This window comes from Toxoplasma gondii, chromosome Ia (assembly GCF_000006565.2).
Source record: "Toxoplasma gondii ME49 chromosome Ia, whole genome shotgun sequence".
In the NCBI taxonomy this organism is placed as follows: Eukaryota; Apicomplexa; class Conoidasida; order Eucoccidiorida; family Sarcocystidae; genus Toxoplasma; species Toxoplasma gondii.
The window spans coordinates 246,716-260,966 of NC_031467.1; the positions used below are offsets into that span (position 1 = coordinate 246,716).

At 54.3% G+C, this 14,251-nt stretch overlaps 1 protein-coding gene across 1 annotated transcript; it reads left to right on the plus strand.

The window, feature by feature from the left end:
- The first annotated feature begins 168 nt into the window (after positions 1-168).
- Positions 169-14,131, plus strand: TGME49_293320 (hypothetical protein). Its single transcript, XM_018782186.1, has 14 exons — positions 169-3,111; positions 3,501-4,136; positions 4,329-4,561; positions 5,148-5,330; positions 6,206-6,360; positions 6,945-7,163; positions 7,869-8,501; positions 9,361-9,472; positions 10,147-10,252; positions 10,664-10,772; positions 11,355-11,452; positions 12,126-12,169; positions 12,500-12,540; positions 13,131-14,131. The coding sequence occupies exons 1-14, from the start codon at positions 491-493 to the stop codon at positions 13,512-13,514; spliced, it is 5,574 nt and encodes a 1,857-aa protein (XP_018638628.1). The 5' UTR covers positions 169-490; the 3' UTR covers positions 13,515-14,131.
- Positions 14,132-14,251: the final 120 nt, after the last annotated feature.

The following is a 14,251-nucleotide window of genomic DNA, read 5'->3' on the forward strand; positions in this document are numbered from 1 at the left end:
GCCTTCCTTTCGCACTCTGTTTTTTTTTCGCGGGCCTCCGAATTTACGCCGACGCCAGTGCACCTAGACAGCGCACAGCTGGCGCTTGTGCTTTTTCGCGCAGAAGGTTTTGTGAAAGGTACTCAAGTCGCCGCTCTGAAAGACCCAAGGGATATTCTAAGAGAGTCTCCGCAATTCCTTCTGCCTCTTTCTTTCGGCGTCTCCTCTCTCTGCGGCGCGGAGATCTGTCGCCAGTCACTTGTTCGTGGATCGGGCGGCACCCTCCTCACTGCGATGGAAGGAGAGGTCTTGGTCCGAAAAGACAGCTGCGAAGACGTCCAGTGAGGAAAGGATCTGAGAAAGAACTCGAAAGCAGGAAGAGAGACGAAACACCGAGAGGGAGGTGGAAGGAAGCGAAGTTGTGCGAAGCCGCGTTGGCCTGCGAGGTGGAAACGGAGAAGAGAGAGCGAACCAGAGCTGAGGAGAATCGGCAAGAGATTTGGAGGCCTTGATGCTTGAGAGTGTTTGTGCGGTCGTAGACGCGACATGCCTTCGCTTTTTCTGCTTTGCTGAATTCTGCCAAGGCAGAAAAGAGAGAAGACGCGACGCAAGCTCAACGCTTCTTCGTCCTTCCCCTTTCACAGAGACGAAGACGCGCGTCGATCTTTCCTCGTGCGTCTGTTTTTCTCGCTCTTCTCTCTTCTTCCCCCTTTCCCGTCTCTTCTCTTCTGGTTTCTTCTCGCTCGCCCTCCTCTTGTTCTCCTCTGCTTTCTTCTCTCCTCTGCTCTCTCTCCTCTCTCTTTTTCTGCCTTCTCTCCTGTCCTTTCTTCTCCATTCCTTCCTTCGTTCTCCTCGCGGCCCTCCTCTGTTCACCATCTTTTTTCTTGCGTCCGCGTCTCCTCTCTCGGCCTCTTGCCTTTCCTCTCTCTCCCTTCCTCTCGCTCGTGTCTTCCTGAAAAAGATGTTTTCGCCAGCAGGGAGCGCCCTCGGATTTTCCGGCCTGCCGCCGGCGCCCGGCTCCACTCCCTTCCTCACTGTCACCCCCAACAGCTCCCGGCCGATGGATCATCTCTCCTCGCTCGCCGACGAGCGCGCGCCTCTCTCTGCCGCCTCTTCTTCTGCTTCTTCGGCTTCTTCTGCTTCTTCTCCGTCTCGGTTTGTGCCGCAGTTCTTCGGGCCGCTGCCTCTGACCTCCATCCACGTCGTCGACTGCCGGGTCGGCGAGCCTGAGTCTCTCCAGAAGCCGCACCCGGAGGAAGCGCGGTTTTCTTCTCTCTCTTCTTCTTCCTCTTCTTCCTCTTCCTCTTCTTCCTCTTCTTCTTCCTCTTCTGCTTTCTCGCCGGATTCTTCGCGGTTCTTTTCCGAGTTTTTTGCAGGAGTGCGTCGACTCCTGCCTTGCACGTTGACGGAGCGCGACGCGACGCTGAACGCCGCGTTGGCATCTGGCGGTGGACCTTCGCTCTCGCAGTTCGACTCGCAGCTCAGACACCTCGTGACTGGCCAGCGGCCGCCGCAGCCATGGCTGGACTTTTGCATGCGCCGCGGGAAGAAGGCCGCTCTCACCGAGGCCGCGCGCGCCGAGAGGCCGGCGAACTCCAGAGGTCACGGCGCAGACGCGACGGCCGAAGCAGACCTGCAAGACAACGCCGCGGCGAGACAGCCAGTCAGAGCAGCAGACGAAGAGACGCGAGGCGAAGAAGCAGACACCGTGGACGGAGACAACTTCGTTGAGAGGTTTCTCGCCGTCGATGTGGAGGCCAGCGACTTGCCTTCCTGCCCTGTCCTCTCGACAGTTCATGGCAGCGGCCTTTCTCTCCTGTTAGCTGGAGCGCGAGGGTCAGTCGGCGTCTGCGAAGGAGGTCGTTTCGCCTGGGAAGTCAAAATTCTGGGTCTGAATCGCGAAGCTCCTCTGCCTTCTGCTCAGGCCAAAGCAGGCGATGTCGAAGGCGCTCAAGGACCGCTAGAAGCTCCTGAGCACAACACCAGTTGCCTGCTTGCTCCGGAACTCCCGTCTGTCGAAGCACTCCAAAATGAAAGCCAATCGTCTCCACTGCCGCCTCAAGAGAGTATTGAGCCCTCTTCCTCTTCTTCCTCGTCTTCTTCGTCTTCTTCTTCCTCTTCGTCTTCCTCGTCTTCTTCCTCTTCTTCCTCGTCTTCTTCCTCTCCCTCTCCGTCTTCCTCGTCTTCATCGTCTTCTTCTTCCTCTTCGTCTTCCTCGTCTTCTTCCTCGTCTTCTTCCTCTTCTTCTTCGTCGTCTTCTTCGATTGTGGTGAGTGGGGAAGAGCGACTGAGGCTTCGTCAGAGGACAGCAGATTCGGTGGCGGCCTTGTCTCTCGCGTCCGGCCTAGTACGCGTCGGCGTCTGTGGGGCGGAAGACAGTCTTTTTCTGGGGGACAGCGCCACCAGTATCGGCGTCGACTCCGAGGGCGGCTGCTTCACTGCAGGCGAAATCGTGCGTCTTGAGCGGAGCCCCAGTGAGGCGTCTTCTCTCGGCGCTTCTTCACTCGTTTCCGCGTCGCAGCCGAGCTGCTTGCCAGTCTCTTCGTCTGTCGCCGGCAGCGGGGACTTCTGCGGCGAATTGACGCAGCACTCGTCTGGGGAATCGGTCGATTTCCTCGGCGTCGCGGCCTCCGAGTCGCGCGAGCAGGCAGGAGGTGTCAAGGCCTGGCAGTTCGAGGTCGGAGACGTTGTCACGGTTGTCCTCAACATGCGAAAGGAATGCCCCTCTTCTGGACGTTGTGCGGCCTGCGGCGGCCGCCTAGGAACGGAGCAGAGAGAGAAAAGAGAAGAGGCGGGCGAGAAGAGAGGAGAAACGGGGGAGAAAGCAGAAGAGGGTGCGGCGGTTTCGGAGACGTCTCTTCCATGCATATGGACAGATGGAGAGACTTGCAAGAGACCAGGAAAGAGAAGAAGACGGCGAAAAGCAGACGCGCTCCCGGAGTCAGGTGGGGAGAAACGAAACGCATGCGACGGCGCAAGTCACATCCCCACAGAGTCACATGAAAGAGAACAACTCACAAACTGCTCCTGCTGGTCGATATCCTTCTTCCTCAATGGCACCAGGCTCCTCGGCGCCTTGAAACTCCCCAAGGCTTGTGAGGGTCAGTGCCTCTATCCGTGCGTCAACGTCAGGTAAACGAAACTGCGTCCAAACGCGGTTTTCACATCTCCACCTGGACGCCTACTCCTCCATACACTGAGACAAACGAACATTTTCTCGAATGCCGATGCATACAAATACATACGCCGATGCATATACATGTGGATAAACATTTATATATACCTATAAATACCTGTACATAAACATATATATGTAGATATATAGCTACATATATCTGTATATATATATATATATATATATATATGTATACGTAGGTGTGTGTATGCCTTTCTGTGCCAATGTCTATGTGCATTCATTTGAACTTCCATGTATGTGCAGGTGTGTGGGTATTGGTTTCTGCATTTATGTTTTGCTCGAGTGTGTCTGAATTCCGTGAGAGCTTCGTCTGTTTTGTTTTCAGAGGCGCCGCCAGTGTTGTTGTGAATTTCGGATCTCGGCCGCCGTTTTCTCCCTTGCCCTTTTGGTGTCCGATGCTGCAAGCGCACAGCGTCTACGCGCCGGCGCTCGTGTCTCCGTCGCCTCACCAGCTTCTCTTTTCTCCGGCGGAAGACCCGCGCGCCTCTCCTCTCTCCGCGGAAGTGACGCTCTGCGTGGGGACGCCTGGCTGCGGACTCTTCGACTTCGTCGACGCCTGGAAACGCGAGAGAGAGACGAGCCGCGGACGTCCCTTGACCGAGATTTCCTCGCGAGCTCTGGCGCGCTGGATCCTCCTTTCAGTCCGCGCAGAGGCTCCGAAAAACGCGCTTTTCGACGATGAAGAAGCAGAGACAATCGTTGCGTGCTCGCGCCCTGACAGCGCCGACTCCGGAGACACCTGGACCGCCGCTGGGCTCGCCGCCGAGACCGTCCGGGCCCTCGGGCGCCTGCGGCGCGGCGCCGCGGCTCCGACCGCGGTCGGAGGCGAGAGGCCTTTTTGCGGCGGAGACTCCTGGAGCTGGCGAGGCGGCTCAGATCCCGACAGCGTCGCCGAGCCGGTTAGCCTATGCACAGGCATTCCGGCGCTCGACGATCTCCCGCGTCTGAAGTCGGAGCTTCTGTAAGAGGAGAAGGAGCTCAACGAACGGATGCCGGGGCGGGCAGGCGAGCAGGCGGCTCTGGGACCCGTGGATCCGTGGTGGCAACGGAAGAAGCTGGATTTCGAAGTTGACTCCTGTTGCTTTTCGATGTGCGTTCCTGCTCCTTCCGTTTCAGCTTTCCTCTGTCCGTGTATGTCTTTTCTATTTTGCAGCTTGCTCGCAGCTTCTTCTCGGCGCGGGGATGTGTTGGTCGTGGACGTCGGGAATCTGCTAGAGAGCCGCCGCCGCGAAATCGCTCGACTCTTCGAGTCCCCGTGGTTCTCACGGCGGTGTCTTCTCGTCGCAGGCCCACCGCCGCTCCCGTTCGCCGCGAAGCTGCAGGCGAAACTCCACCGCGAGCAGCCGCGCCTGCGAAGCCTGCTGCGCCGCCTTCGGAGACGACAAGGTACGAAGGAACGACCCCAGTGGCCTGTGAATCGGCGTATCGACCGAGAAACAGCAGAGTCACAGGCTGAAGTCGAGGCGGCTGGAAGAGCGGCAAAATCGGCGAGACCAGTGGTGTCTCCGACTGCCGCTCGCCTGGGGAAGGACCTTCTGCCTCGAGGGAATGGCTCCACTCGGAGACCTGACGATGCGGCGCACGACAGAGAAAGGGAGAAAAAGAGAAAATGACACTAAAACCAATTATATCTATACGTATATGTACTTTTATATATATTTATAAAAGTAGATGCATGCACTCCAGTCTTAGGAACGCGTACGTAGATCCATTCATAGAGAGGGAGAGGTATAGATACGTGGAAGGAAGGAGAGGAGAAGCGAGAGGGCGCTAAAAGCTCATACGTCGCCACCCGATAGGTGCAAAGGGAGAACGAGAGGAAGAGAGGAGACAGATGGGCAGAAACAACATAAATATGTAGATGTGTGAGCGTTGAAAGAGAGGTAGGTCGCTACAGCGAGAGAGAGAGAGAGACAGAGATCGTCCTTAACCGGTTTTTTTGGGGAGGGGGTCTGTGTGACATTTTCTCCAGAGGAGGCAGAAGACGCGGGAGACTCGTCTCTGTGTGTCGGCCTGCGTGAAGACCTCGAACGTTTAGAAGAAGAATTCTCTGAGGCGCGCATGCAGCCACTCTCGCCGACCTTCTCGCCGACGCAGCCGTGGACGAACGCGTTTGTCGATGATGTGCCTCTGCAGAGTCTCTCCTGTCAACCGGGTGAGGGAACACAAGAGGCCTCTGAATGTCGTGGAAAAGAGAGAAGAAAAGTAGTCGTTCCAGGGACCGGCCGTCGTTTCCGATTTGAACTTGCCTTTTCGGTGAAGCCTTTCTGCCTTGTGTATATGTAGGAAGCGCTGCGTGGTTTGTTCAGGTTGAACAAGCGTTCGACGCGTCTCTGTGTCGTGCGAGGGAGTTGTCGGTCGTCTGCATACCTCAACGTGAAGAAACGCGTCCTTGTCTGCATGCGGATTTCTTTCGGTGTAGAAGTTCTCTGGGCTCTCTTGTGGGTTCGATGCATTTGTCGCGATGCCTGCGGTGGTGACCTTCTTCGCGAGTCTCGAGAGAAGCTTCGAGTTTCCAGATGTGCGTTTCTCTGTTGGACCTTGTATCCGCTGCGTCCCTCGGCGTATCGTTATTCTCGCCTAAGTCGACGGAGTTCCTCTGCATTTTTGCTTCTCCTCTCGCTCCATCCGGACACAGTCGGAGGGGAGGTGGGGAGGTTCTGCTCCGTACTTCGTTGGTGGAACAGCTGTGTCTCACCCTTTCTCGCCTTCGTTGCCCTGCACAAGAAGTCGGTTGAGTCTCGCCATTTCACCTCGTCTTGTTGTTCTCGGACGGCGCGCAGTTTCCGAGGGCCAGTGCCTCGGCTGCTTCTGTTGACGGCACAAGGGGGGATCTCCTGTGTCGCCACTGTTCGCTTCTGAGGTAGTTCTCGAAGGGTGCGCCATCTCTGCCGTCTCTGCATATTCTTTTATTTAGCGAGATCCCCTTTTCCGATTCCTTGCTCGAGCCGTTCTTTCAACGCAGTCCTCGCCGCGCGCAGCCGTCGTCGCGTTTGCAGCTGTCGCTCTGTTGCATGCGCCTTCTCGCAGAACCGTTCTCGCTCCCCAGCGCCGAGGAGGGATTCGCGGTCGAAGTAGCGTGGCGAGAGAGCGTGGAGGAGGCGGAGAAGAGCTTCAGAGCGTGGAGACAGAAGGTCGCCGACCGCCGGCTCTGCGAACAGCTGCAGCCACCGCCTTGGTTCAAGGTGAGTCAAGACGGGAGACGAGAAGAAGAAAGGCCTGCAAGGGAGGCAGGAGAGAAAACGATCGGCAACAAGGGGGGTCGAGGAGGAAGGCGAGAAGGTTTCCCCAGAGAGCGGAGGGAGAAACAGAGAGCAGGAAGCAAGTGCAGCGCAGAGGAGGGAGGAGCCGAGAAACCTTCAGGCGAGAAAAGGAAGAAGAAAAGAAGGAAACGGTGATGCTCGCGTTTCCGCAATTGTCTGTCCGGTTTCTTCTTTGTTCCACCGAAGTCCAGTCTTTGTCTGGCTTTCACTCGTGTCTTCTCTCTCCTCTCTCATCGTTCCTCCTCTGTTCTGTCTGCCCATCTGTTCCCTCTCCGTTTCTTCTTTCCTGACTGGTGCTCCTCCTCTCTGCTTCTCTTCTCCCTGTTCCCCGCCTCTCACTTTCTCTTCTGTCTAGGCTTCTTTCCTCGCTGCTTCTGTCTCTTCTCTGCGCGTGTTTTTCGCTCTTCTTCTCTGGGCGCGAGTCCTCGCTAGACCAGGCCTCATGTGCAGGCGTCCTCTGTACACGGTGTCTGGAGCGCCTTCTTTTTCTCTCCGACTTGCTTCAGGCGCAGTTGGGTCTCTGGGAGGACAAATGTTTGGCCCTGCAGGAGTTCCAGCGCGCGACGGCTGCGCGCTTTTCGCGGGCGCTGCTCCATGTGGGCGCGGAGTCGACTGTTCTGCCTCCGGACTTCGACTTTGGATTCGCAGATCTGGCGCAAGTGATGAGAGACGGCGGCGACGCCGGCAACAGTTCCGTGAACAAGCTCCTGCAAGCGCTGAGATCCGTAAGAAAAGGAACAGCTGCACCGGGACCCACTCGGCGAGAAGGCGGCGGCGAACCTCCCGAGCACAGAAGCGGAGAAAACGGGGACAAGCTGCTTCGCGGGAGAAATGCAGTCGACTCGAAACACACGTCGCCCACCGCAGCCAACGGAGTTCGAGTGGAACGAAAAAAAAATTCAAAGACCAAGAACAACCTATGCACCGACATCGCACCTGTCGGGACTTATACGTACCTACACATACATAGACATATATGTATATACATATATAGACATATATAGACATATATATACATGTATATATATATATATATATATATATGTACACATACATAGACTGGTTCACAGGTATGTACTGGCATGTACATAAGTATACATATATATATGTATATATGTATATATGTATACATACATTTATGTACAGTTATGGAGACAGCGAGACATGCATGTATTGACGTGAAGAACCCTTTAGAGAGATACGTATACAAACAGAGAGGTGTAGATCGATATATGTGCATGCGTACGTCTGTTGCCATAAGGGCAAGTGCTATAAAACGCCCGCATGCATGTCTGGCTCGGGGAGTCTGCGTGTGGTTTCCTAGTTTCTTCGCTGTCGCGTCTTTCGTTTCCTCTTGTGGGCTACGAGCTTCCGTCGCGTTTTTGTGTTCTGACTTTCTCCTGTGTCCTTTCTCCGCAATGGCCGCGCAGGTCGAAGAGCATGCAGACGGCGCGCTGCTCGGTGGGGAGCCAGAGGGCTCGCTTCTGCTGCCTTCGCCGAGTCGCGTCTCTGGATCTTCTTTTTCAGAGCGCCTGGAGTTCGTGACGAAGAAAGCTGAAGATGAAATCGCGTCTTACTCGACCAATGTCGACTGTCGTTTCCCGGCACACCTGTCAGAAGGTCCCTGGGTGCCTGTGCCGCCCGTCGCTGCCGTGGGTTCCGAGGCTTCTTCTCCGTATTCTGCGGCGCCGTTCTCCACCTCCCTGCTCTGTTCTCCGTCTCCGTTTTCTTCTTTTGCCGCTGCTCGGCCTTCTTCTCTTGCTGCTTCGTCGTCGGCTGTAGGTCAGAGAGAGCTGGAGAGTGGGGCGTCGGCGGAGGCGTTTCTCCTCCAGCAGGTCGAGGGCGTCGCTGCTTCTTCTTTCGCGCCTGACGCTTTTCTCGAGAGAGGCGAAGACGCCGCGGCGCTCGGCGCGTCGATGGAGGACATCGTGAGAGAACATCAAAGGAAAATGGAACATGTTAACAAATTCGCGGCGCTCGCACAGGCCGCGTCTCCCCAGGCGCCAGGTCTCGCGCATGCCCCGCCCTCCCACGGGCGTCCGAGCGAGGAGGGGAGAAACGCGGTGAGTGGAAGCAGAGGCGAAGAAAGGAGCCGACAGGACGAAAAGACAGCAACGCAGAAGAAGAAGAAAAAGCAGAGAACAGTGGGCGGGGAACAGAAAGGAAAGGCAACGGATGAAGAGAGGAAGACAGGGGGAGACACAGAGATGGTAAAATGGAGGAGAGGGAGAAAACGAGAACCGAGGAATGGAGGCGAACAGCGAGAAAAGAACGACACAGAGAAAGAAAGGGATGACGAAGCTGCACAGACGCCTTTGCAGAGAGACAGATCTGCGGCGTTGTCAAGTTCGTGGATAGACAACAAGGAGGACTTTTGGACAGAAGGAAGCATGCTGCTCTCAAGCAAAGGCCTTCGCAGAAAGTCTGCATGGGCTTCTCATCCGTGTGTTCACACCCATAAACTTCCTTTGACCTCTTCCCTCGAGAAAGTCTCAATTCAGCGCATGCAAACTCCCAACAATTCACAGAACCACCAAGACCTTTTCTCTCAAATGCTGGCTGCACCACCCTCTTTCACAGATAAAGTGAAAATTGAGAGATGGACACTCACTCATATGTACTCATACATGCATATATATATATATATATGAATATATATATATATATATATATTATCTTTAATTCATGCATATATATATATAGATTTATTTGTATTAAAATATAGGTTTTGTCTACGTATATTGTTGCGTATATTTTCGTGTGATTCATGCGTAGCGGTGTCTAGTTACTTTTTGTGTACATATATGTATATATATATATGTATTTTTATGTATATGCATTTGTACATGTTTGCGCAGACAATTCCTTTTTTGCGTCAATGAAGGCCCTGCTTGCCCGTTTTTTTATCCGTTGCATGCGCAGCAGGTTCCGCGCGACGGCCGCTTTCCTCTGTTCATTCACTTCGAATCGGAAGACTGGAAGCTCTTGGAGGCACGAGTGGAAATTCACATGTTCCTCCACGCTTTCGCCCAGGGTCCGTTGCCGCGCATCAGAGGAAGAAAAACGAAGAAGGCGGGGAAGACGAAGAGACAAACAAAGAAGCCACAAAAGAAGATAGGATGAGATGAAGGCGAAGACACGGTAGCACGAGCGAGAGACGCTCGCGAGTGCGTCGGTTGTCGGTCGCGGTCGCGGCCGCAACGTTCTTTGTGCTTTCACTCTCGAGTCTTTGCCGACTTCCAATCAGATGCCTGGTTTAGCTCTTGAAGGCTTTGTTGTCCGGATCCAAGTTCTCTTGTGTTGTCCATACACCCCGTCGAGTGTATCTAGACAGTCATCCACATTCACCGCCGTCGGATGAAGACAATCATTCAGATACACATATGCATATATATATATATATATATATGTATATGCAGGTACATGTATATATATATATATATATTTCATCATTTCCATTTCTCGGCGTTGCTTCTGCATCTGTCTTCGTGTATACATCTGTATAAGTATGTGCTCGTGTCTGTGACCGTGGGTGTCCGTGTCTCACCGATTTCTGCCCTGTGTGGATTCAACGCATGCATCGGTATTTAAATGACCCGACGCAGATGGCTGTGTGTGGGTGTCTGTCTCGAAGTTGCGTGGTTGAGTCACCTTTCTTCGGTTTTTTCTTTACTTTCCTGCGCACATGTCTGTGTCTCTCTTTCGCAGTTGTGAAGGCAAACGAAGGGCGCATGCCTGTCGAGTGGTTTAGCCTGTACTTCTGCCTCTTCTTCGAGCGTCCTTTCAATGCAGAAGACTTCCCCAGCTGTCTCACGTAAGTCTGTCTCTGCGCGGGACACCGTGAGACGGTCGTTCCTGGAAGGCATGTGAGTGAGAGCGACTGTCCAAGAGAGAGCAAGTGAGTGACGAGCGACCCCCCGCGCCGACACCGACGTCGTCTGTGCGAGTGACTGTCGCGTATGTTGCGCCGTTGTCGTTTTCTCGCGCCAGGCATGAACATTCTGTAGACAGAGCAGCTGCAACTTGATGCCTTGCAGGAACGCGTCGGCCTTGCGCCCATCGATGAGGCCGTGGCGCAGGTGGAAAGTGGAGTTCATCTGTTCATGAATTGCAGAGACTTTTGCGAAGGCGCTCTAACGAAGAATGAAAGGACGTCTGGGCAGGCGGCAGAGAATCCCTTTTTGAGTGTGTCGTCTCCCTTTTTTTGTTTGTCTCTTTTTTCCAGCTTGGACGACCTCTTCGACCATGTCTCCGACACCGTCGGCTTCTCGGATGAGCCGCCGTTCGTCTTTCCTCTCTTGCCTGCTCAGACGCCTCTCGCAACGTTTATTGCCGTGAGTGTGACTCTTCTATGTCGGAGATGTCGAGACAGCAGACACTCGCTGCAAGGCTCATGTCGATAAGGGAACTTCTCTGCAAGCGTACCGCTGTCTCCTCTTTCTTCGAGTGCTCCTCACTCTTCTGTGTCCTCTGTGCCTCTTTTGCTCCCCTTCTTCTCTTGCTTTCCGGTGCCCCGTGTCTCCTTGATCTCCTCGTCATCCTCTGTCTCCTTCGTCTCCGCCTTCTTTCCTTTCTCCGCCCTCTTGTGTTCTCCGCTATATCTCGCTCTCATCTTCCGAGTCTTGCTTCTGTGTCTCGCCTTCCCCCTCTCTCTTCTCTGTCTCCTCGTTCTTCGTGGTTTCCTCTCTTCTCTTTCCTGTCTTGCCTTCTTTCGTCGGCTCCTTGCCGGCGCTCTTCTCCTCGCGCGTCGCGTTCTCTTCTGCTCTGTTGGTGTTGCCTCCCTCGCGATCGCTGTCTTGCTGGCTTGCCTGTTGGCAGCAAGGGCATGGCAGAGGCGGCGCGTCTCTCGCGTAGTTTCCTCCCCATTTCGTTCGTCGCCATCTGTGCTGCGCCTGCTGTCGCCGCGCGAGATTCAGTTAACCGAGAAAGCTCGTCGCCTGCGCCGGTTCAAGGTTGAGGAAAAGAAAGGACGGCGACTACGCTCCTGGAAGATTGTCTCGAAGCTTCACTCTCCGTAAGTCGCTCAGCGTGAGTTCTTCCGCGCCCCCTTCCTCCCTATGAAAACGCCAGTTCGTTCTGTCCATCTTTCGTCACGATTGCGTCCCTCTTTGTTAACTGGTTGTCCGCAGCTGACGACCTCCGTTTAGTCAAATTCTGCGAATACATTTTAAATCCATGCATGCGTAGCATAAATGTATATTTATGTTCGGACATGCTATACGGTGCGAGAGACAGAGCGAAACGGTACCCACGCGCGCACAACTGGGTGGTCTTGTGTCGGTCGTGAATACGTTTCTTCTCTTTTTCGCCTTTATATACATGCATATACATATATATATATATATATATGCATATATATGTATATATATATATGCATATATATGTATATATATTTATGCATATATATGTATATATATATATATGTATATGCATATATATAAAGATATATATATATATATGCATATATATGTATATATATATATATATGTATATGCATATATATAAAGGCGAAAAAGAGAAGAAACGTACTGTGAGGAGAGAGGAGGGAAAGGTATCATGTGTGCCAAAGTGTAGGGTTGTGCGTGTCTCGGAAATGTTTTTTGGGGATGTGGGCAGAACTCGAGTTGTTGAGGTGCGTCCCTCCGTGTCTTGATTTTCCTTGCCGTCGCTTTTTTCGATGCATGCAGGAAAGTCTCGGCGAGTTCAGGGACAGCTGAACATTTATCTCCACGTAGGCGAGGCAGTCACTTACGCCGCGAGACAGGATTTGTTGTCTTGAACTTCGACTGTTTTGAGCCATCCGTTTAAGGAGATGGTAGCCTAGGCAGAGACGCTGCCTCGAGCCGTGTTCCTGTCCGTGTAGATGGCTAGCTGTCGATGAGGCCGGAGAGAAAGGAAGAGTGGAACGAGGTCTGGAAAGCCGGTGCGAGGATGGATTCGGATGTTCGGAGCGCTGGCGAGATGCCGCAGGTGGTTGCTTCCTCGAAACCGGCAGCCCGCTGTTTAGGCTCTTCACCCCCGTTCTGCCGCTTGTTTGCTGTGTGTCTCTCGACGTTTGCAGAACTCTTCTACGCCAGCCAAGCTTTTGACGCAAGGCATAAAGTACGTTTGGCGCTCGTGCACTTTGCTCTTTGCTTTTCGACTGTCTCTCCGTGTTTTCTTGCATTCGTCTTCGCGCGAACCCCCTCTCCTGCTACGGGCGTCACCTGTGGAGTCCCGCGTTGGACGAAGAAAGGGTGTGTCAGAGAACCTGCAAGCGCTCTATGAGTTGCGCGCTGCACTTTGTCGCTTCGTGTCAGCTTCGAAACTGTCTTTCGGGTGCTGCGGCCGAGCGCTCAGAATTCAGCGGAGCTGCGCTGTCGTCTGTAGACACCATTGTGTTTGGATCCTGCGGCGGGCGTCGTCTCGCCGGCCTTAAGTTCGCGGCAGCGGCTGCGCACCGACGGTAGCTTTTTTGTTGGGTGCGAATCTCTTTGAGAGACTTTTTCCCTCAAGACTGTGCACAGATCCTCGATTCGCGAGTTGCAAGGTTATGCGTGGCGCGGCGCCTCTCCTGACGGTGCCTGGCATTGCCTGCGCCAGTGGAGTGCAATGCGAAGCATCTGAAAGTGTTGGAGTTCATTGGTCGTCGCCAAAAAGAGAAACGCTTGGTTCTCAAACAATCGCTGGATTTGGTTGCGGTGCATGCTCAGGTCGCTCCCGGACAAGCGGGAGTTGCAGACACTCGGAAGCGCGGACGAGCCGGCGTATGCACCGAAGGATCGGCAAGTTGGGAGGTTTTCCGCGGGATGCAACCCACAGGAAGTTCTGCCGCAGCTGGGAGCCGTGGCACAGGGGGGTCTGGCGCGGCTTCTGCTGGCCGCGGGCGTCTCCGGGGAGGAAGCCGAGGCGACGGGGCCGGCGACATGTATGCTGCGTACGGGATGCCTGGGATGGCGTTTCCGCGGGGAAGTGGGCAGGGGAGTTACTACTACGATCCAGCGTCGCTGCAGCAGCAGTACATGCAGTACTTCCACGCTTACCAACAACAGTACTTGGGATACTACCAGCAGCAGATGATGCAAAACCCGCAGTGAGTCACCACGGGGGCGTCGCTTTCTCCGTGGCGCGAACGCAGGGAGTAAACGCGTACTTCTTGCGACGAGGATAGGCTCACGGGCATGCGGGACGGCTGCGTGTAGTTGGGGTTCGACAGACACGAGTGGTTCAACCGGTTTTTCACGGAGCCCAGTGGTCGGTTTCGGTCAAGGATACCCCAGTCGCTGAGTTCGTGTGCTGTACACTGTACAGACACCCCACGCTGCAGCTAGCCAGAACTGAGACTGACCCCGATTTCGAGTCGGTAAAAAGTGTGTTGGTGGTACCGGCCGCGACCGCTCGTGAAACTGCGACACGAAGGCTGCAATATGCCGTAGGAACTGTGGAGCATCCAGTAGCGGAGACGTTGAAGGCACAGGCAGTCATCTTCACCGTAGAGATGTTGTTACCGCAGGGCTCAGGAAGCCGCGCAGAGTGTTGGGCATCGTCATCTCTGATTCGAACTAGGTGACAGCAGTGTTTTCTAGGGAATGGGAACCCTATGCCTTTTCGCAGTAGACCGCGGGAAAAACAACCCGTAGCCTGAGTCTCTAACATGCCTTTTACCTACAACTGCACGCAACGTGAAAAACCTCCAGGCACCCGATGATCTACGCCTCGTGTAGAATTCTGACCATCTGTCTACGCTTGCGCCATCAAACACGCGCTGACATCTGATGTTGTCGCGGCTAACCGCACGCGTCTCTCGCTGCGGAGAATGTAGGACAATCGGCGC